The 24,251-nt window shown below is 46.0% G+C and overlaps 1 protein-coding gene across 2 annotated transcripts in view; it reads right to left on the bottom strand.

Moving 5' to 3' along the window:
* The window catches only part of CADPS (calcium dependent secretion activator), a 534,502-nt gene that overhangs the window by 22,161 nt on the left and 488,090 nt on the right, over positions 1–24,251 (bottom strand). For both annotated transcript variants that reach the window (XM_075549950.1, XM_075549951.1), the window contains one exon: positions 18,751–18,858. In XM_075549950.1, coding sequence (XP_075406065.1) covers positions 18,751–18,858 — 108 coding nt within the window. The remainder of the gene's footprint in view (positions 1–18,750; positions 18,859–24,251) is intronic.

The raw sequence follows: 24,251 nt of genomic DNA, 5'->3' as shown, positions 1-24,251 counted from the left end.
TGACTGGGAGAGGGAGCGTCCCTGACCCACATTCTACACTGACCCCCGTATCTGCCTCAGACCCTTCCTCACTCAGAGGAGTGAATGTCAAGACCAGGCATATTTGGAATAAATAAACTCTCTAGAAACAATGGAGGTGACCACTTTCCACTGGTCAGGGATTTGCCATTTTCAAGGGCTGACTAAGAGCTGACCATGAATCTGCTTAGCTCTTTAAAGCTTGAGGAGAAAAGAAGGGGTGGGGAGGGAGCAAACAACCCGTGTCCATATCTCTTTTCCTTCTTTCCTTCCTTCCTCCCCACTTCCCTTCCTCTTGGCCTTTCATCTCCTTGTCACATTGTTTATTTTATGCCAATAAACCGAGGAAGGATTTTGGGGTTACCTGATCACAAATTTTCACATTGCTGGCCTCGTCTGTATTGTTGGGTAATGACCATGTAATGACTTGGTTGTAACTACCTTTCTATTCGGTGCAGATTGTATAACTGCATTATTCTGCCATTTCAGATTACTTCCCCTGCACCCCCGCCCCCTAAAGCATTGCTGATTTGTGAAACTTCACCGTGCCATTGAAAACTTAGCGAGGTGGGCAGGTTCACAGAGTCAATGGGGCCTCAGAGGGTGATCCTGAGCATTGTTGCTGAATAATACCACTGTGTCAAGCGTTGCTGAAGGCACTTAAGCTGCCACCCCAAACCGTTCATCAGCTGTCTGGGATGTAATGGTATTATGTTACCATCACCCCCACCCCTAAACAAGCCACCAAACTGTATATTCATTTGGAATAGAAGACTGTAGATGGAACGCAGAGGGAAATAGATGGACTGAACGCTGAAACCCACCCGAGTGGGGGCGAGGTCGAAGTGGGGTTTGTAGCACGTATGGCCTGCAAGCTTCCCCACTCGGCTGTGGTCCCTGTCAGCTGAGCGTGGACTCTCACCCGAAGTGGGCTGCAATGACTCCCTGGGTTCGCCCATCTTTAGGTCTCTGGGCTCTACTGGTACGTATAGGACTTGGGTCCAGGAAAAATGTCTTCACACTCAGGAGACCTGTGACCACAGGGCTGTGGTTGGTCTCATGTCAAGGGGCTCCTCAGTGGGCCTTGCAGTACCCACCATGGCTAGTGGGCAAGTTGTGATGAATGAGATGTGTTCTGATCGCAGGGCCATCTGATTGGAATTTCTGTCCCATACCCTGCTGAGGTAACATTTAGGAAATAGGCACTTGCTTATAATAAGGCCCCTATGGATGGATCTGGGACATACAGAACTTTGTGAAGGAGGGGCTTGGGGATGGGGGTGCAGAACGGGGAGCACATATTTGAACAGTGTAGCTAAAAAACATTTTTTTCTCTCTAAGGTAGTATGATTAGGTTCCCCTGTTGGGGTCTTGGAGAAAAAAAAAAAGAGGTTTGATTTGTGATATATCACTTAGAATAGATCTGAGTTCAGTGAAGTCACCTGAAAGCTCAGGTGTGAGAATTACACACCTGTGTAATTATAGCAGGTGTGAGAATTGCATGAATTATTATATTTAATCATCTAGAACATTTCCAGATCCCAAATTCACTGCCCCTATGAATTTCTGAGAGTGCAAATCTTTTTGAGAGCAGAAAGCCCTGCTTGACTTGGTGGTTTTGAACTGCTGACCATGCAGTTAGCAGCCTAATGTGTAACCCCTATGCCACGAGGACTCATCATGGAAAAGACAGTATTTAATAAGTGTAGCCTCTCATGAACCTGAACAGCAGCAAAACAGGGATCATGAAAGTACCAACTTCCTGGTGCTCCCAAGAAGATTGAAGGGAAATAACACCTGTAACAAGAGATGCTATTCTTTCCAGTGTCCAGACAAGAAAAGAGACACATATGATAAACTCTGAACAAACGTAATCATGACTGTGATTCTTAAACAGCCAATTACTATCACCCCCAGTTAATGAGAAGCAGTCCCCTAATTAGCACTTGCTTTTTTGGAGCAAGTTGCCTTTTACTTCCCCGCCAGAAAGCACTGCTTGGATTTAATCAAAAGGGTAGCCCTCACAATGTGCGATGCGGGAGATGCATACCCCAGCCCCACCTCTGTGAGGCATGCAGAGGGTCTTGAGGAAAGAACACTGGATTTCAGGTCTGGAAGCTCTGATTAGGATGAAGCCAAACCTACTGGTGTCAAATCCAGTCTGGCTCTAAGTGAGCCTATAGGGTAGAGCGGACGGCCCGAGGGTTTTCAAGGCTGTGCCTTTTACAGAAGCAGACTGCGATATCTTTGTACCGTGGAGTCACTATTGAGTTTGAATCCCTGGCTTTCGGTTAGCAGCTAGATGCTTACGCACTGTGCCATCCAGGCCCTTGACTTGCGAGATCATCCCAGACATGAAGCCTGAACTCTGAAAGGTTTTGAACCGGGACATTAGATTCTGCTTCCATCAGTGAAGCAGAAACAATGCAGACGTTTCAGGAACTATTTCAAGAATAGGAGTTGAAACAGAAACGTGATCTTCAAATTAGCTGTCTCTCCCTCCCCGCCCCCCCCCCCCAAATTAAATGGGGCCAAACAAGTTTTCATTCTGTTAACGTGAATACAGTGTTCCCACCTTAGGCTGCTAAAGCACACAGTGAGCAGTTCAAATCTGCCAGCTGATCTTCAGTACGAAGATGAGGCTTTCTACTCCACTAAAGAGCGACAGTCTCAGAAACCAGCAGGAGCAGTTCTACCCTGTCCTACAGGGCCGCCGTGAGTCATGACAGACGCAATGGGAATTTGGTTTGTTTTTGAAAAAAGCAAGTGGCAACCGCAAAAATTCATGATGAGCTACTTAAAGGACCGAATCACTCTTTTTGAGTTACACACTGGATGTAGAAAATAAACTTGCTAAGGTACATGAGGTACTTCAAATAGGACATAAAGTCCTACATTAAGAGTATTAGTGAAAATAATAGGAATAAATATGCATTTCAGTATCTTTTATTCTCTAATTCAGGGTTCATTACTGAGATTTTAGGCAACAGAATTTTTTGTTGTGGGTTTGTCCTATGCACTGCAGGACACTATGGACAATTAGATACGATCCCTGCCCTCGATGCTTTATATGCCAGGATGTCCTCTATTTCCTAAGTCATGACAACCAAAAATATCTCCAGACAGTGACAAATGTCCCCTGGGTGACAAAGTTACTCCTTGTGGAGGATTCTGCTCTCAACGCAAGGTTCTTGATCAGATAGAACCCTCAGAACTTGTTAAAAAGAACAAAACCCAAATACCAGGGCCCTACCGTAGATCTACCTACCAGGTAAGAAGACTTGGCCTTACAAAAGAAAACAACACCCCATAAATAATCCTGAAGCCCATCCTTCACTAAGCAGCACACATTAAAAGGCAAAACAACGTATATTCATATAAAGAGATGTTAGACCTTCAAAGTATGGAGCAGCAACTGACGGAAGAGTAAATATCCAGATATGACCTGTTTAATGTCTTCAAAAGCAAAGCTGCCCCTTTGATGATTAAGGTGCACCGGGTGTAAGCTGTGCTCTTCTTAATCGCCTTATAGGCATGCGCAAGCCGGACCATGAAAAAGGAAGACTGAAGAAGAATCGATGCATTTCAGTGATGGTGTCTGTGAAGAAGACTGGATATACCAGGGACTGCCAACAGAACGGACCAATCTGTCTCAGAGGAAGTGCAGCCAGCTGGCTCCTTAGAATGGAGGCTGATAAGGTTTTATCTCATAGACTTTGGACACGCTATGAAGAAGGACCAATCGCTGGAGAAAGACCCCAGGCTTGCTAGAGATTTAACACAAAGAAGGAAGACCTTCAGCAAGATGGATGGACACCGTGGCTGCAGCAATGGGCTCCAATATTCCTACCATTGTGAGGATGGCCCACAACCAGGCAACGTTGCCTTCTGTTGTGCATCGGGCCCCTCAGAGGGGGTGGTGGTGCCCTGCAACCACAGACTGGCTCATGAGAACCCAGACGAAACCATTCTCTTTTCTGAGTTCTGAAAAGACCTCGACAAGGAAGAGCTCTACTGAAAGCTAATCAAGACCAGCGGTTGGTGTGCGAGGGCCCCTCAGAGGCCACCACGATGTCTCCAGGCTTAGGCAGTGAACGTGAAAAGACCTGACCTCTCTCCTCTCCTAAGTCTAGCGCGTCCACTCTGGCTCAAGCGCTCTTCCTTGGGGCTCTAGCCCATCAACATGCAGTTGGGCTCTTTGCTGTACGCTCTTGTACTGGAGGTTTACCTTCTGATTTAGGGACAGTCAATAGGGTAAGGGCTAGGGGAGGGGTCTGGGGAGGGTAGAGGGGTTGGTGGGGGAGGAAAGGGAAATGATGTCAGTCAATGAGTCCAGGAAACAAAAGAATGCTTGGATATTGATTGTGGTAGCAATTGTACAATTTTGCTTGATGTGATTGAACTATGGAATGATATATGTATTCACTCCCAATGAGTAATCAATGAAAAAAACCAAAAAATAAAACCCTGTTGGCAGGAACTTTATTTGCTACTTTTCTTCTCTTTGTTGTAAAGCCTAACCTGATATGAGGCAAGGCTTTCTATTAGTTTTTTTTATTTTTGATTATGAGAGGGGTGTTAAAAATTCCATTATCTTTTAATTCCATTTTCCATAATTTTTGGAAGACCCTCTTATACCCAACAGACTAAGGACATTAGCGCTTCAGTGATGGAAGTTTCATGTTCAAAGGGGGGTGGACCTGGGTTCCATTTCTTGCTGAAATACCTCGAGTGCAGCCACCACCCATCTGTCGGCTGAGACTCGCGTGCTGCTGTGTAAGAGGTTTCAGCAGAGCTTCCAGCCCCAGAGGACTAGGAAGAAAGGCCTGGTGATCTTGCTCCAAAAGTCAGCCAATAAAAACTCTATGGATCACAATATCATCTACATAAGCAATCGTGGATGGCAGAGCCCTGGACAGCTGTTCATTCTGTTGTGCATACATGGTGTGTTGCTCTGAGTCAGGGACAACTCGATGGGAGCTAACAACAATGACAACTGTTAAAGACCGGCCAGCATCAACAATGAGCCATTTCTGAGACAATTTCTGTATGCAGGGCACTGGAGTTCTTGCTTTACAGATATTGTGTTCCAATCCATTACGCCCTGGTGGCGTAATGATTATGTACTGGGATGCTAAGTGGGAGGTCAGCGTTGGAAACCACTAGCTAATCTGCAGGAAACAGAAGAGAATTTCTACTTCAGTGAAGCGTTCCAGTTTCCGAAACCTGCTGGGGCAATTCGACGCTGTCCTCTAGGGCCACTAAGAGTCAGAATCAACTGGATGGCAGGGAGAGCGACTCCAAAGAACAAGGGACTGATTTAATCGCCATGTTTACAGAGGAGGAAGTTGAGGCATGAGAGGTTAATGAGCTTATCGCCACTTTCACAAGCACCATGAGCATATGGCATGGGTGTGGTGTGTGTGTGCGTGCGTGCGTGCGTGCGAAGTTCAAGCTGAGAATGGTGTTAAGGCTTCCTGGGTTTGTATTTTTCATACCCTTAGATGATGGTTTTGAAAGAAGCTTGTCAAATGGATCTCCCAGGCTGGTGTCTGAAACACGTGCCAGGTAGAGTAACTTTTAGAGGGGGTTCCCTGGAATCCCTGGTGATAAATGCTCAGGATGTCTATTGAGCTCTAAGTTCAGGACGCCCATACAAAGGGTTTGTGCATGTGGAGGTATCTCCCAGAGCAGGGCTTTCAGCGACCTCACAATGGACATGCAGGACTGGATACCTCTGCTTTGGAAAGCTGTCTGTGCCTCCACTCACTCACTCACTCACTCGATGCCAATAGCACCCCCACCCCTACACCCCCAGAAAGGTCTCTGGACAGAGGTGACTGTCCCCTGGAGTTGGGACTGGGGGTCACCTCTGATTGAGAAACCCTGACTCAGCTTCCCAAATGAGTGAAGGACCTTATAACGCGGCCTGTTCTCTCTTCAACGCATTCTTTGAACAAAGTGGAACAGTATTTCACTAGAAACCCACTCATGAGTTTAGCTTTGCTTCTTTGACATACTGTTGATTCTTTCTACGATATTTTCCCCCGTGATTAATGAGAAGGGCTTTGGGATCCTGGTTGGCACATAACTCATGGTCTCTGCATCCTGGCAGGCCCGCCGGCTTTGTTGGTACAGTTGGCCTTGATCCAGTGGTGGCTGGAGTGGGAATTCTGCCAAAGGCATCCCAGGAACCCCATTATGGCAAGCGACAGCATCTTTGAACAGAAAGCACTTTGAGCCAGGCCTCTTCCTAGTGCAGGTAAATCACTACCCACCACTAACCGGGCTTTTAGCCATCCTGCAGGACTTTAGCAGAAGAGTAAGAGACTTTTATTTAACTCTTTTCTTCTTTCAGAAGTGGCAATTTGGAACGAACCAAGTATTTAAGTTGAGCCCTCTTTTCAGCCACTGAGTGGGACAAGGATGTGTTACTTACCAAGATCGGGGAGAGAGGTGTGTATGAAAAGGACAGGGGGGTGGGGGGGCGCCAAAAATCAATAAGGGAGACCAAAGTAGGAATCTACAGTTGATCTAATACAAAATGTTCTTGGGAAAGTGGAATCACAAGAGAATGAATTTTCCACAAACACTTTGAAAGCCCCTGTGCGCTGCTCCAAACCCTTCCCTTGGTTCCAAGAGCTGGTGCTGCCATACTGTGTCCCCGTGACGGCCTCTGGCAGAATTTTAACTCCAGAGGAGATCCCGTTGTGTGTGTGTGTGTGTGTGTGTGTGTGTGTGTGTGTGTGTGACAGAGAGACAGAGACACTGTGGTATAGACAGTTCCGGGAAGCTCACCAGCTGTGTCGCTCATAGCGGGAAGACTCCCAAAACATAATCTACTTCTGGCCCTGGCACATGTTCTGGTTAACCCTCAGGTTTGCATATGAGCTTCATTAGTAATCCTTTTTAACAATCCTTAAACCCAATTAAAAATACTTTGAAGGTAGCAGATAGACATTGGGCCTCCACTCCAATACTCCCTCAATGCAAGAATACTTTGTTCTATTAAACTGGCATTCCATGATGTTCACCTTCCCGACACAATCACTGAAGACTAAGCAGGCGCATAAGCAAATGTGGTGAAGAAAGCTGATGGTGTCTGGCTGTCAAAAGATATAGCGTCTGGGGTCTTAAGGCTTGAAGGTAAACAAGTGGCCATCTAGCTGAGAAGCATCAAAGCCCACATGGAAGAAGCACACCAGCCTGTGTGATCATGAGGTGTTGAAGGGATCAGTTATCAGGCATCATCAGAACAAAAAGTCATATCATTGTGAATGAGGGGGAGTGCAGAGTGGAGACCCAAAGCCCATCTGTAGGCAATTGGACATCCCCTTACAGAAGGGTCATGGGGAGGAGATGAATCAGTCAGGGTGCAGTGTAGCAACGATGAAACATAAAACTTACCTCTAATTCCTAAATGCTTCCTCCCCCTTCCCCCCCACCCCCCCGCTCCTGCCACTATCATGATCCCAATTCTACCTTACAAATCTGGCTAGACCAGAGGATGTACATTGGTACAGATAGGAACTGAAAACAGAGAATCCAGGATAGATGATCCCTTCAGGACCAGTGGTGAGTGTGGCGATACTGGGCAGGTGGGGTGGAAAGGGGGAACCGGTTACAAGGATCTACATATAACCTCCTCCCTGGGGGACAGATAACAGAAAAGTGGGTGAAGGAAGACTTTGGATACTGTAAGACATGACAAAATAATAATTTATAAATTATCAAGGGTCCATGAGGGAGGGAGTAGGGAGGGGAAAAATGAGGAGCTGATGCCAGGGGCTTACGTGGAGAGCAAATGTTTTGAGAATGATGATGGCAATGAATGTACAAATGTGCTTTACACAATTGATGTATGTATGGATGACGATAAGAGTTGTATGATCCCCTAATAAAATGATTTAAAAATATATTTAAGGCTCATCAATGGGTTATGAGATGGTTGCTAACCACAAGGTCAGCAGTTTGAACTACCAACTGTTTATGGGAGAATGATGGGACCACGTGCTTCTGTCGAGGTTACAGCCTCGGAAAGCCACAAGCACAATGCCACTCTGTCCTAAAGCGCAGTTCCAAGTTGGAACGGACTCGATGGCAGTGAGTTTCAAGTTTTAATCATATTTGGTCCCTGGGTGGCACAAATGGTTTATGTTCGGTGACTCGTGGAAAGGTTGGCAGCTGAAAGACATGGTGCACGGGTACGGCACCCTACAGGGCAGTCCTGCTCCGTCACACACAGATCGCCATGACTCAGAGGAAGGGCTCTCCTGTAAGACAGGAAGGGTAATCGTGTACAGATAATTAAAAAAAACTCTTTTAGAGTCTTTCTAGATCTGTGGTTCTCAATTGGGAGAGATTTTGCCACCCTCCGGGGGCAGGTGGCTGTTTGGAGCCATGTTTGATGGTCTCCCGTGAGGGACCAGCGACTGGCATCGACTGGGTCGAACTCTAGGATGCTACTTAGTATCCTTCGGTTTCCAGAGTAGCTCCCAGCCACGGAGAATTATCTAGCCCCAAATGTTAATACTGCTGAAGGTGACAAGCATGGCTTCCACGTGTTTTAAAAATAGAGTGCTGCGACCGACTTGTGTGTAGTGAAATCGATCTGCTGGTTACCGCCCACCTTTTTGAAATATGGAATAGAAAATATCAGACGGCATCATTTGTTGTAAGAGCAAACAAGTGTGTGAACTTTTGTTCCACTAGTATATGTGTGCCCAGGGAGAGAAGCAGAGCCTTGGGTTGTAATGTATCTCTTATTGTGAGTTGTGGGCAAACAAATTTGAAACTCAGGTATCTCGCCCAGAACTTTAACATCCACTTGAGTCCCCGGAGGACTCTGTTAACCATAGACGCTGATTCGTGTGAACTCTGGGGTTCTGCATCTCTCCCCAAGTACCACGGACTGCCAAAGGAACAATCTGTCCTGGAAGAAGTATAGCTAGAATGTTCCTTAGAGGCAAGGATGGCATACTTTGGACATGTCTGGAGAGACCAGTCCCTGGAGAAGGACATCATATTCCATAAAGGGGAGGGGCAGCAAAAAAGAGGGAGGCCTCCACAAGATGGCTTTATACCGTGGTGGCAACGATGGGCTCAAGCATGGGGACAATTGTGATGATGGTGCAGGAACAGCCGGTGTTTCCTCCTATGGGTCCGCACACAATACAACCCACCCCCACCAGCCAACACAGAGGTCACACTGATTCCATTGGCCCATGGCCCACACTTTGAGTAGTAAGAAATTGGATAATACTTTAAATGCATTCACTAAAAGGAAATTAGAGCAAGTACTTATGACTCTACACACGGATAGTGAAATCTTTTGATAGTAGCCTACATACCATGCCTAGCATGGAGAGAGACAGTTACTTGCTTAATGAACGGGAAGTATTTGAGGACTTAGAATATCTCATCTTCTGCAATACCATGTGATAATATTTGTTCCACAAGATGTGCCTTGGCTATTCTGTGTGTGTGTGTGTGTGTGTATGTGTGTGTGTGTGTGCGCATGCATGGTGTGTGTATACGTCTGCCGCTTTCTGCCTCCACACCCCAGTCTGCCATAAGAAATACAAACCCTGTTCTGAGAGACAAAAGTACTGAGTGGGTCATGTTAGCAAGAATACCGTGACCTTCACGTCACAGAGCAAGCAGCCTGGCTTCTCAGAATGATTAATGGAACACTCTCCTTTGGAAATGAAAACAAATTAAGCATCTTCACCAAATGTCCCTTGGAACACAGAAAGCTGTTCTGATAGAGACACGTCAGAATGCTCTCCACTGCACACACGCTCCAGAGAGAATTCAAGGCCGGTTTTATATAAGATTTGCCTGAAAGTAAACAAGACCTATGTCCATCTATGGTTTAGGAAGAAAATCCATCGCCAGATAATACAAGAACCGTCTGAGGGCATGCCACTGGGCGGTGAGTCAGTGAGGAGACGAATGCAAACTACCCAAACAACACTCGATTCCTTTCTTATACTCACAATCCAGTTTTCACGGTTGATCACAACATCTACGAGTGCCGCCACATCTCTTCTGTACATAGGAGGCCTGACACCTCAAAGCACCAGCACGGGGAGAAGCATGCCTATATGCAAATGCAACAGAAAAGCATGTCTACGCCCGACTTCCAAAGCGAAGGCATCAACTGCTGTCCGAACCCCGGGGCAGGGGAGGTCCCCTCTTCACAGACGAACCCTGCTGCAATCGGGCATCAGAGACATGGCAATCCTCTGGTCCCCCCACCTCCCCCCACCCCGATAGAGCTTGCTGCCTGTCCTTTCAAAGCTACAAAACCACGAGTATTATGATTTTGTTACTCTGGGGAAAAAGATTCTGTTAAAATCGCACATGTCCCAAGGTAGGCAATACTTTCTGTCTCGATCACCTTAATAACAGCAGCTTCATCACATTTCCTGCTAAAAGCAAGCTCGGACAGTGGGTGGTAAGGAAGCACAAAGACCGTGAGTCTTTGAGGGACCTTGGAGACTTGGCTTCATGATGGGTTTTGGAAAGTCTTGAGTCTGAAGTTCACTTATAAGAACCCAGAGTGCAGAACAGTGTTGGCTACATGGGCTTTCCTCAGCTAGTACCCATTTGTCTGCCTGTCAGAGTGTTATGCATGCACATAAGTGTGCGTGTGTGTGTAGACATATTGCTACCACTGTGTCATTTTGTGACACTGTGGGGCTCGTATGAGCTGTGATGTTGGAAGCTAGGAATGGCGTTATTTCAAACACCATTTGGGTTGTCCATGGTGGGCAGATGTCAGCAGAACTTCCAGATACACAGATGAGGAAGAAAGGATGCTGACTTAGTGGTAAATAACACAGAGAAACTTGTGAAAGCCCAACTAACGGGACTACAGTATTTTTCTGGGCCTCATCAGTTTGACATTTTTGACAGGGCTTTGAGTTTTCCTTCTCTATCAGGTTTCCACCTGACCTAGGTTCTGGCGAGTGCAGATTTTACACACACACACACACACACACACACACACACACACACACACACACTATAAGCAAGTAGTGTTATATACATATTTGCAACAAGTAATGTTACAAATCATGTGAGAGGCATGGGCCATGGACCTCATTTCTCCCGGACGTTGTGTCCGATTTCCTTACTCTGCTTGAAAACGACGGTCTCCTACTGGATGATTTAAGAAAGACATGACTTACTGCCAGAGACTGCTTTGGGGCTCAAATATAGGTAGAAGAATCAATGGTCTCTCGATTCCTGTCTTTCCTGGCACGTTTTGTGTCCCCCCCACCCCCTCATTCCAACATAGATAATCCTACAGATTCTAAAAAAATGCCTAGAAGGTTGCTGAGCATGCTGCTTTGAACCTCCTAATTGAGGGTGACAGAAACACGGTCACAGTTCAATTAAAACTTGATCTGAAAAGAGCCCAAAAGCTCAGCTACAGACTGACTTGGAGGAGTTAATTTCAGATTAATAACACCAGGGAAAAGCCCAGCTGACTTAACAAAGGGATTTACCTAATTGTATGTGGGGACATTTGTCCAAGGGAAGTCCTATATCCAAGCCTTCACCAAAGCAGTCAAGGCTACACAAATGACACCCAGCGCACCACAGACCCGAGCGTTTCCCATCCAGCTCGGATGGGGGTGTCAGTATATGAATAAAGCATTTACCCAGCCAACTTGTACCAACTTGTGGATTTCTTGCATTTTAGCTTTTTAAAAACAAACAAACAAACAAACAAACAAACTCACTCCCTAGCCTCTGAAATTCTCCTAAATTCCGAAAAGCATCCAAAAAATCCAAAACCAAAACACCCAGTTGAATTCTGTTCAGTGACTAATCATGCTGGAAAGAGCGACTTATTTGAATTCAGCTAGATTTCCCTCTTCCCTGTCTAAGTTCTGCATTGTGTTCATAGTAAAATATTCCTCCCGTATGCAAGGCAATTGGCCTAGAAGGCCCTTTCGCAAATGCAGATCATGAAAAAGGGTCGGTGCTGGGTAAAGAGGAATTTCAGGGACGTCACACAGGATGTCATGTGTGCCCGTGCCGTGGCTACTGGTTTGCACAAGTCAAGTGTGAAGAATATATCTGCGACAGGAGGAGGGCTATGGCTATGGACAGTGTATTAGATGAACGTGTACTGCCTTGGAGAAAGAAGACCATCAACCTGAAAAAGGCAAACGCAGTATGCAAAATAGGATCTCATTTTGTTAAAAGGACATCCTGTTTCTGAGAGGCCTTCAAACAGTTCATGGGAAATGGAATGGAAAGATCCTTGCATTCCTGTGTCTTCTTTGTTAATCTAATTTTCCCCTGACCATGTCAAAGCCCCCTCATGGACAGGTACATAGAGAAAAATGGGCAAGAATAAACAAGTCTTCACTTTCTTCTATTTGCTTGTCTATGTTTTCTAGATTTCTACAACATACACTCATGGCATCTGCAACAATATGATATTAACCCTTTAGTGACCACGTTCCTGTGGTTCTGTTCAGGGAATACAGAAAGGGCATTTCAAAATCACGTGAGATGATTGTGCTAAAAGGCTTGAATTTCTAACTAAACCCACCAATATCATTTTGTGTCACTTTTCAGCAGCACAATAACTGTAAGAAGTGAATTTCCTTAGAGATGAGAACATTGAAGCTCAGAGAGGCTAAGTAACTAGACAAGAAAGTGACCAAATCAGGATTCCCATTCTTGCCTAGTTTACTTAGAATTCCCAGTCTTGACTATCACTGTTCTGCTTATTTCAGAAATACATGCTTTACCAAACTTTAGGGGGTTAAAAGAAATGGAAAGAGATCAGGCCACGGTACATCCAAGTCATTCTAAGCAAGGTTGGGGCCAACACCCTAAAGTGCTAGTGAGATTTCCCCCCCAGAAACCCAAACTCATTGCCGTTCAGCCAATGCCGCCTCATCGTGACCCTATAGGACAGAGCGTAACTGAGCTTATAAGTTTTCAAGACTGGAGCTCTTTATAAGAGTAGAAAGCCCCATCTTTCTCCCACAGAGCAGTCAGTGGTTTCGAACTACTGTCCTTGCTGTAAGAAGCCCACAATGTAAGCACTATGCCACCGGGGCTCCTAATGAGACACGCATAGTCCCTGAAGACAGATAATGTGCTTTGCAGAACAAGAAGAAAAATGGCTGGAGATAGCATTTTCATTTCGATGATGATGATGGTGGCTCACACTTACCGAGTGCTTCCTCAGAGCCCGAAGCTGCAGATGCAGGTGACGTCTCGCCCTCATACCACCTCCACCAGGAGAGTTCTGCGTATTGTCATCCCTGCTTTCTAGATGAATTGGTGGAGGTTCAGAGAGGTAAAGACCTTGCCGCCCAGCTGGCATGGAGCAGCAGGGGTGAGGTCTGAAGGAGGCTCTGGATGCAAGATTCTTGGTCACACCCACCCGGGACTCAAATCTGGATGGTGGGTGTAGAGGCATGAACTCACAATCTCAGTATCAATTGTGCCACATGCCTTGGTTTTCCTTAGCAGGCTCCGAGCATTGTACCTGACTTCCTTGGTGACTCCATCACCTCTCCCCATTTGAAGTTGTCCATGTGGTTTCCCTTGCTTGGAAGGCGGGAGATATACCTGACGTACACAAGGGGATGCTTTCCTGTAGCCTCTTCCATCAGACTGCTTTGATTAGTACAGGTTCCCATGCCTATTGCTTTTGTAATTCAGTAAGGGTATTAAAATATGGGCATCTGTGCTTTCGTACATAAGGACAGTAAAGATATTTTAAATAGGCAGGGGCTTTACCTTCTAAATGATCTCCCTGAACAGGACATCTCCACACTCAATTACTGTGCTGACACAGCAAGGGGGGACACACGCACACACAATTTGATAATTCGAGAGCACACTAGAATCTGTGTCAGGCAGAGAGAGAAAGAGTCCTGTCCTGAGCAGCAGCCTGATCCAGACCTGCCCGTCTTGCCTGATTATGTTCTTAGCAGGCAGTTTTGATAAGGGCCCCTTCCTGATCTGATAACTGCCAGGAGAAGCCCAATGCAGAGACAATCTGCAAATACTTAATCCTCCAGAAGGCAGATTAAGTGTATAATTGACCTATATAATCCATGTATCATCTCTTGTCAAATGTTCCCAGGGCCTGGCTCGCAATGACACGAGGCCCAAAGAAAGCGATCGCGGACGTGGCATTAGGACCGGCGTGGATTCTGTCCAAGTTCGAGATAGCTTTTTAATCACTCATCTCCGAGCCTGCAAGGTTTAAGTAGATGAATTCACCCTAAGCACATCTCTTTTAATCCCGATTTTCTCCTCCGTCTGTGTCTTCAAGAAGTACAAGGAGGAAAGAAAATAAATTAATTTTTGTTTAGACCTCGGCATCTTAGGTGCTTCTCCTGATGATCTGAGCTCTAATTTCAAAAATAATTTTTTTTTTTTGTGGTAAGTGGGTAGGGAAGATGCTGAATTAATCACCCAGAAAGGCTGGGAGGTGGGCGCCACGTGCACGAGTCGGGACCCTCCAGCTCCTCCGCAGCTCTCTTTCAAGGTCTTCTTGGAGCTGTGCTTCCTCCTCTGGAGTTGAGTGGTGCGTGGGGGTCCGCAGCCAATGGGGATGGGTGCTGGGCCGTCGTGGGAGAATGACATTCCCTTCCTTCCAAAGCAGCAAGCGCTCTAGAGGAGGGCCACAGGGTGCTCCCAACCCGCAGCTGCCTGGTTCTCTTTGAAACATGGAGCATCTCCGCTAACGTGCAAATCCATTGTTAGTGGACACATTCTTTGCTCGCTTTCAGTCTTTGAATCTTTTGTTGCAGGAGATGGTCAACGGTTACTATACAGAAACTGAAACTTGGTGATGGCTGTAGATCTTTTTGGTTTTGGGTTTTAATGGGAAAAATGACAGAAATGGAGATGAAAAAAAATATACAGCCACATATGTGAAATATTAGGGGAAGCAATATAGGACTTCTGATTTTGGCGGGGTTAGTTTTTATTTCCTTAGGTGCATTATCAAATAAGCTGTTGGCATTGCAAAGAAAGGCTATATAAGTCAATCATATTAACAGACGGGAAACTTTTACTGCACTCAAAAAAATACTAGTTAGGCTACTTTATGTCCAAATAGATTTCTTCAATAAACCTAGAGAATATCTATATTTAAAAGGAAAAAAAATTGGTGAGGATAAATCTGAAAAAAAAAATGCTCTTTAAGTTACATAATAAATGAGATAAAAATGCAGAACATCAAAAAGAGCCCCAAATCCTATGCTGAAAATCTCCCACAAGCACCCACTTCCAGTCAAAATGACGAAGCAGAGGGAAAACCATCTCAGAGGTAGGGTCCCCGTTGAGACAGAAGATGTCCTCATTAAATGACCAGCCAGTAGTCCAAATGCCCTCAGACACAAACACTAGTGCCATCCAGCCTTTTCGAAATTCAAAAAAGTTTAAGAAAAATAAAAAATAAATAAAAAGAACAATACCAAATAGCAAGGACTTAAAGGACTCTTCAGGTAAACAAAACCGGGACTGGAAACACAGCTAAGAACACAACAGGAACTCTGAGTCCATGCCTGGAATGACAGATGCCAACAGGAACGGAAAAAACAGAACGACACCACAGTCAGAATCAACAAGCCCCCAAACAGCAAACAATCTTGGAGGAGATATGTGTGTGTGTTTATATATATATTCTTCATTCAAAATGCTAATTTTCTATTATTCATTTTTGCCATTTATCAAAATGCAACAACTTGGAAGAGAAGCCTTTCTGATCAAGAAATTCTTCTCAATCTCTTTCTGCCAATTGTTTAGAAACCTGCCCCTGGGCCACTATCACTAAGGAATGGGCTTAAAGGATAGGTTCATGGCCGGAAGAAATTGAAGGTGGCAGATTTCACAGACCCTCTGCCTTTGAATACCTAGACCCTTGTTCAGGTTGGGGAGGGGGAGGGGACTGGGGATGGGGGTGAGGCATGATCACCTTGTAGAGCATATAAGCCAAGAAATAAACCCCATGCTTGAGGAAACAGAAGCCGAAAATAATCAAACATGTTGGTAATCTGATGTTTTGCTGCTAGATTATAGAACAACAGTAAGTACTGAATTAAATTACTGCGACTGAATGGTAATGAACCTTTTGAGAGGCTCTGGGTTTTTCAAGTGACAAATGTTTTAAATCTATGACAGATTCAATAACTTTTTCTTTTTTTTTGGTACTTCATCAGTTAGGTTGCCTAGCACCACTCTTCTGTAAATTAGGGGAGCAGGTTATCAAAAAAGTAAGACATTTAAATGGCAAAACAATTTGTTATGCCTAGGCAAGCTCCTGAAGAGTCGTTCTCCCCCATGAGGCTGGGTGGGATGCATGCAGACGATAGCAGTGGCTAAGCCTTTACAGTCAGATAGCCGGGACGGTGAAACTAAGACTCCCGTGGGAAAAGATCATTAAAATACTATGAGACTAAATCTTGGGGGTTCCCATTTTCGGCTGGCCAGTGTCACTTAACAATAAATGGGAGACACTTGGGAATTTCTGAATGACCCCAGACAGGATTTGCTCACTGGGAAATCATATTCAGAGTAGTAGTTGTTCTCATTAGGAATTCATTTTAAGGGAGCTTGACTTTCTCCGTGTCCCTCAGCAGTCCTACACACCCAGTTTTACCATCCGTGTAGTCAAGGCTGCATTCTTCTGCCTTTGTAAAAATCAACCTTCAGTGGCACTTTGCCTTAAAAAGGGCCACAGGAGACTGTTGGCCTCACTGCCTTCAATAAGGGAGACTTAAATGTTGCCCCCTGACTCTGAACTTCTGACTAACCCAGGCAACGAGGACAGTGGGTTATCCATGAAGTGACAGGCTGAGTTAGAGGTGACACATCAAAGACAGTCCTCGATGTTTTTAAGTTTCAGAGAGCATGAGGTTACTCGCCCCCACTCACACAGGACCGCACATCACACACACAAGGATGCACAGAACTGAGAATCAGAAAACACTGACATACCACCCTCCCCCAATTACCAAAAAAAAGAAAAAGAAGAAAAAAAGGCAACCTAGGCATTGAAAAGAACAATCTACAGGCGTCTTGAATTTCTGTGGTTTGGAATTCAATTCGGCGGAGATGGACAGAGCATCCACACTCCAACCTTGGATCCAAAGATGCAGCCTGTCTGTTTTCAATGCCTACTGGATGGGTGAGTGTAGCCCAGATATAGTAGGCTCTGAACTCCCATGGGGCACGCATGCAGAGAGGGGGAGGGCCCGCTGGTGAGCTTTATGCATGTATGAGGCATTCTCAGTGGGTGTGGGTCATGCTAGAAGATGTACACAGGAAGATTATTTGATTCTAATTCATGCCACTTGATATAATGTGATAAAACATTTGACATGAGAGATAAGTTCCATTTTAATCAGAGAGAGATAGAGATAGAGATAGAGATAGAGATAGAGAGAGAGAGAGAGAGAGAGAGAGAGAGAGAGAGAGAGAGAGAGAGAGAGAGAATGGGTGGGAATTAAAAAGTAAGATGGTGCAGAGGAGAGAGGGGCATCCAGCACAGAAAGGGGATGATTGGAAGGGAAACAAAACCCAACCCAACCCAGGGGCGGAGCCTTTTCAACACACAAGGAAAGCCAATAAGCTGGAAGACAAAGCAGAGAAAAGTTAGACGCGGCACAATCCCAAAGCGATGCCAACAACGAGCTCAGTTAGCAACGGAACAACAACAACAACAAAAACAACAAAACTCGATGTAAATTGCAGAACACAATCACAGAGAAAGTATAGAAACACGGATTCCATAGTAGACCAAAACATGAACGTTTGGGCTGGCAGTGAGAATAGGGAAACCTGGGCGGGGAGGGGGCTCATGTTCCACAAGACAGAAAGTAGGCTACAGGTAGAGTCACACGGAGACAAAGACGGCGGCTTCCATGCACTGGGGCCGGGTGAAAACCGGAAGCCACATACCTTGCTGGCTTAGGCAACTCTGTCTGCTTTGGCCTGAAAGAGGCAGGCCATGTGAGACTGAAGCAGATCCCTTTAATTAATTGGTTCATTTGTTTTTGCCTCAGTGGCTGGCTTTGGCCATGCCGATAGAGTCGGACTGGAAATAACATGGCCCATGATGGATGGGCCCTCAGAAACGTATGTTCTAGGGATGGTTTCAATCTGGCTCTCACAGGTTCAAGCTCCTGCCTGCTGGGCACAGGCTCACCTTCTCGGATTTTCAGGAGTCTGGGTGCGCAGAGGCAGTGTGAACTTGAAGCAACTCCAGCACTGGTGTTAGCACAACTCCGGGCTCCGAGTTGTAGCAACGCATGCCGTGGACTTTATTATCTGCCTGCCACAGCTGGGTTCTGAGAAGTACCACTGCCAGGAGACTGAGTGGACCGGCACCCTAAGGAGGGGCCAGATGGCCAGGAGCAGAACCATGACCGGGAAGGGTCTTTGCCAGCTAGAGAGAGCTGCCTCGCAAGCCCCGTGCAGGCTGGAGCCCAGCGGCGGCGGCAGGCTGCACACTGTCCTACACGTCACACAGATAGGGACTGAGACACTGCCACACCAGAGGAGGTTCAGAACACACGCACGACAGAGAAGAGCCTAAGGCAGAGGGAGAGGAAAGGATTTTGTCTGCATGGGGACCGATCCGTTTTCTCAAAATGTGACTTATCCCCCTGTCTCTTATTTTGCCACATTTTGGAGGGTCTCTTCCTTGGTCTGCAAGGAGGAGAAGGCATTACTTACGTCAAATAACCTTTCTATATACATCTCCTCATTGACCTTATCACGCAGGACATCCTGAGAGTGGCGGACAAAAGTCACGTAGGCATCGGCCACGTCCATCCCGGGTTTCTGCAAAGAAACAGGAAAACGTGAACACTGAGTTTCAGGCGGGGAAGGCTTTCCATGCAGCTTTACTCTCTCCTCTCACCCCACGTGACCCACCCCGCCAGGTCTCAGCTGGACGACACTTGCAGTCACGGTACACCTACCCACAGCCTACCCTGGAGAGGGATTGATAGTGGAACTGCCTGATCTTCCCCGAAACCAAGGCAGGCTAAGAAGGGGTCAGAATTGTAGGACCTGATCTAGATCTCAATATCTATCTAGATCTATAAATTTTTCTATTATCATTATGTTGGTAGAAAGATCCAGCTGATAAATCTTCACTGGATACCTCAGAGATTCCAGCTTTGCTTCAGCTCGAGACCCCAATGAACCCACTCACTGAGCCCACTTCCTGCTCACTGTGACCCTGTATGACAGAGCAGAATGACTGCTTAGGCTTCTGAGGCCATACGTCTTGATGGCAGTAGACAGTCTCATCTTTCTCCTGTGGAGCATATGGTGGATTTGAACCACAGACTCTGGGGTGAACAGTCAATGCTTAACTCAAAGGACCACCAGGATTCCTTCCCCAATTCAAGAAAACAAAACCAACATTCTGCTTTCCACCACCCATAACATAGCTTCATAGCTTTAGAATGGAGACTGCCTTCCCCAGTCCTCCAAAAAATTATTTGAGAGTGCTATGTAAAAAACACTACATTTCAATCTATACCCCTTCTATCCCCAATCTCCTCTCCACCCCACCCCACCCCCGCCCCACCCCACACACACGGTGGAGAGAAGGCAATTAAATCTAAGTTCATAGTGAAGACCTGCTTATCTGTTTATTCAGGAGATACGTGGGCATTTGTCTTGTCTTCCCGGGCAAAGATGGATAATGAGCGGGTCAAAATACTCGATTTTTAAGTAAATTAGATTTTATGTAAAGGTAAGCAGGTGGTTCACCAGGAGTTAGAAAACTATTCTAAGGGATTTTTTTAAAGGAAGACACTCAGAATGCACACTGCTTGAGATGTCGCAATCAAAGTTCTCTCCAAAGAAACCTATTAAAACACTGTAAAGTGGGTCATCAGGAGCACTGCCAGAATCCCCTTAAATTTCCACCGTCGATATGTATGTTTGCTAATAACTAAAAAGATGAGTTTTCATTACTGTGATTTACCTTAGATCACAAAGTATCATTTTTCTACAAGACGTGACTGTCAGGCACTGCAAATTGAAGTTAGTTAACACGTCTGTGTAATTTCCAGGGTGAAAATGAGGAAGGGTTGGAAACAGTAGGAATGTATTTTTTTCCCCCCTGATACAAAGCAAACAATTATCAAGCAAAGGGCCAATGCTTGGCCCCTGGGACGCTAGAAACATTTCTTAACACCTGCGAAAACAATGACAAGGTATTAATTTGAAAAACAATGAGGACAACCCAAAGCCACGGTAGTCAAGTGCTATACTTTCAAGCAATTTTCAGCGGATGGATTGAGCAGGTTCCGTGATGGTCCTATAATTGTTGCAGTTTTCTGATACAAAACAGGAGCGCTTCTCCAGTGAGCTGTGAGAGCGCAGTTCTACACTGGCACCCCTCTGCTTCCCTCCCTTTGGCAGCCACACATCAAAGTCCGTTCTCAGGAGAGGTGGGGACCCCTGCCTGGGGGAACTTGAGAAACATAGTGTTATTGTTTCCATTTCTCCCCTGCTGCTTCATGTTGCAGAGAGGGACTCTTCCTGGGCACTCGCTGCCATCTTAGAGTTCAGAGCCAAAGCTGACTTTACCAAACCGACCTACACCAAAGCATTCATTGAGGTGGTTGCTTCCCCCACTCCCCCTTTTCCCAGTTGGTAGCCTCTGCCCAAAAGAACAGTTCATTTAAAATTTTAGAACTTTTCTCAAAAAAAAAAAAATCAGTATGATAAGACATTCCATGGTTCTCTATCTTTCGGCTCAATTTTTCCGCTCATCAATAGTTCACATTTTATTCGATCTCTTCCCCTACCACCGTACAAGGCCATCCTCACGAGCATAAGCACAGGGTTTGGTTTTGTCTGTGTTCTTCTACGGCGTCCCCAGCATACAGTAAACTCACGAAAACAAACTCACTGCCATGACTTGGTTCTGACTCATAGTGACCCCGGAGGACAGAGTACTCTGAAGCCCCTGTGGGCTTCTGAGACTTTAAAATCTCAAAACCAAACAAATAAAATACCAAAATCCCAAACAAAAACAGCCACACTCATTGTCCAAGTCACTGCCCAAGGAGTAGAAAATCTTATTCCTGTAGAGGGGCTGGTGGTTTTGAACTGCTGACCTTGAGGTTAGTAGTTCAATGCATAAAGCACTATGCTGACAGGCCTCCTTGGTATATAATAAGTTCTCAGTAAATAGTTGCTGAATGAATGGATCCATGAGCAAATGAGTGAATGCCCACTTCCCACCTCCATTTTTAAGCTCTTCAGTCAGACTGCTTGGAGTTTTCCCTGGACCTCCTATAAATGGCAACAATGTGCAAATCATTCAAACTGCTTTGACCCTAATTAAAACACCAAACTCACTGCCATCAAGTTCATTCCAACTCAGAGTGGCCCTGTGTGACAGAGCAGAACTGTCCCTGTGGTGTTCCAAGGCTGTGACTCTACCAGAGTACAAAACGTCCCCTTGTGGCTGATGACTTTGAAATGCTGACCTGGGGGTACTCACTATGTCACAAGGTCTCCCTGGGCCTTAGTTACTTCTCTGGGATCAATAACTGCTTCCCTACTGCCCTTCAAGCATTTTCCTGGTGACTTATTAAAACACTCATAATGCATGAGGAAAAAGCAACACGACACAAATGAGCTACTGTGATATTCTACTCACAATATTATACGACTCCACAGCCTTGCCTGCTTTAAAACCAAGAGGAGCCCTGGTGGCTTAGAGGTTATACATTAGGCTGGAAACGACAAGGTCAGCAGTTTGAAACTACCAGCCATCCTGTGGTCGAGAGACAGGGCTTTCTATTCTCATCAGGTGTTCTAGTCTCAGAAACGCACTGGGCAGTCCTAGAGGGTCGCTGTGAGCTGGCATCACCTTGAAGCACTGAGAGTTTTTAGAACCAAGACAAGGGACCAGTGAAAATAAAAACCCCAGTCTCTGCACTCAGACAGGCGAAGCGGCTTCATCACAGTTCCCAAGATCCTCCTCATAGCATCTCTGGAGAGGGAGCTGGCTACGTATTCCATCCCTGCCCCTGTCTGCCAGTTTGCAGAACGGTGGTGGCTGTGTTGCTTCGGGACTGCAAATACGAGTAGGGTCATCCACGGTGGACACGATTCAGTGGAGCATCCAGACTAGGAGAGCCTAAGAAGAAAGGCCTGGTGAATGGCTCGCGGGCCTTAGCAGATGAGCACCTCGTGGTCTGATGCAGTGCCATAAGATGAGTCCCCTAGGTGTGAGTTCTACACAATTGGCTGCCGTAATGGCTCAGACGTGCCAAGGATCACGGAGGTGGCATGGGGCCCGGTAGCATTTCGTTCTGTTGTTCATGAGGTTGCTGTGAGCCTCCGCTGGCTGAACTCAGCCAGTGAAGAAGAAGAACAACACAACATACCAAGTTCTGAGGGTGGGTTCCCACGAATAGGGGAGAAGAGAGTTGGATGAAACAGATGTGCAGCATCGGGGGCAGACTGCCAAACTCTAACAGCAGACTCACAGACTCACCGACTGCTCAAGCACAGGACTGGCAAGTGCGGGGGCAGCTGCCTCGGACCTCTAGGGGGCCTCAGGGAAAACGGCCCACTGGGCACCCGCTGGGGAAATAGGTAGTCTTGGCAATGACTCTGAGTCATCGAGATGGTGTTCAATTCAATTATGGCCAGTCCCCTCGTTAATAAAGGGCCCAGATAAGTGGGCATGCATGCATAAGCATCTCCAGGCATGCACATGGTGCTTCCCTTTGCCACAAGCCCCTTGAGGGAACGAGTCCCTGGAGCTGGGGCTCAGGATCGTAGTCTCAGGGGACCCCTAGGTCAGTTAGTGTGAGGGTACTCTAGATCCTACTTTGGTGAGTAGCAACTGGGGTCTCAGACGTTCCTCTGTCGAGTGGAAAATGGGTTTGCTCTGTAAACCTTCACTCAATTCACAATAAAAAGTTAGCGAAATAGATACACAAAGAGCCCTGGTGGAGTAGTGGTTAAGTACCCCTATCCACCAGTTGTCCCAAGGGAGAAAGAGGTGGCCATCTCCTCTCATCGAGTCCATTCCCACTCCCAGTGACCTTACAGGAGAGATTGGCTCCATAGGGTTCCGGAGACGGTAGATATTTTCTGGAGCAGACAACCTCATTTTCTCCTGAGGGTCAGCTGGTGGCTTCTACTGCTGAACTTCTGGTTCGCAGCCCACATGTAACTCGCTACACACCCAGGGTTCTTGCCTTAGAAACCCTATGGGGAAGTTCTACTCTGTCCTGTAGGGCTGCTCTCTTGACATGATGGCAATCACCTATTTAATAAGACATGGCTGACACAGCCATCCACTCAGGGGCCGTGCTTGATTCCTGACAAATGCCCCTTAGGCACACAGCTACCCACCCCTGGTCAGTCATGGCTTGTGTGTTGCTAAGATGTCACACAAGTTTCAGTGGAGCATCTAGGTTAAGATGGATGCGGAAGGAAGGTCTGACACTCCACTGTCAAAAGCAGCCATTGACAATCTTATGGATCACAATGGTCTCATACATGACCACCATGGGACATGACACAGAACCAGGGAGTCAGCATTTCAAGCCCTTGTGCATTGAGAGTCACTAGGAATTGGAGATCCACTTGATGGCAGCCGACAACAATTCTGTTTTCAAGAGGCAGGGGAGGATGTGTAATGACTTCTAAGATTTCCAACCCAAATGGTTCAAATAAAGACTGTTTACAAACAAGGTAGCTTATGCTTAGTTGGAAAATGCACTTGACTAAATAATTGATGTGATTAGATAAACTAGGCTACTTACATGCAGTAGAACTTTTTAGGTGATGGTACTTAATACCTCACTACTTCCTAATATTTCATTACTCGTTGTTTAATATCTCTCCGCTTCCTTATTTTACATGGGACAGGCTGAGGGACTAGGACACAGATTTTAGGAAATACATTAAATGTAAAACAGATACATCCATGTTGGTATGGTTAACTCCATCTATGCGTGAAAGGAGTAATTTGTGAGTCAACCATTCTATGGTTTAGGGGAAAAGGGGATATTTTAAGCTAGCTTGCCCCTATCAGGACAATTCTGAATTTGAGAAAAACAAACTCAAATTTTTAGTATCCTAAGCAAGCCCTAATTAGGGATGCAAATCTGCTACAGATTCTGCGGGGGTCAAATACCGCAGCTAAGACAAAGAGAGATGCTGTGGGGATTCGGCAATGTGTT

The sequence above is a fragment of the Tenrec ecaudatus genome, chromosome 5 (genome assembly GCF_050624435.1).
Source record: "Tenrec ecaudatus isolate mTenEca1 chromosome 5, mTenEca1.hap1, whole genome shotgun sequence".
Lineage (NCBI taxonomy): Eukaryota > Metazoa > Chordata > Mammalia > Afrosoricida > Tenrecidae > Tenrec > Tenrec ecaudatus.
This window is presented reverse-complemented; position numbering and strand designations above follow the sequence as displayed.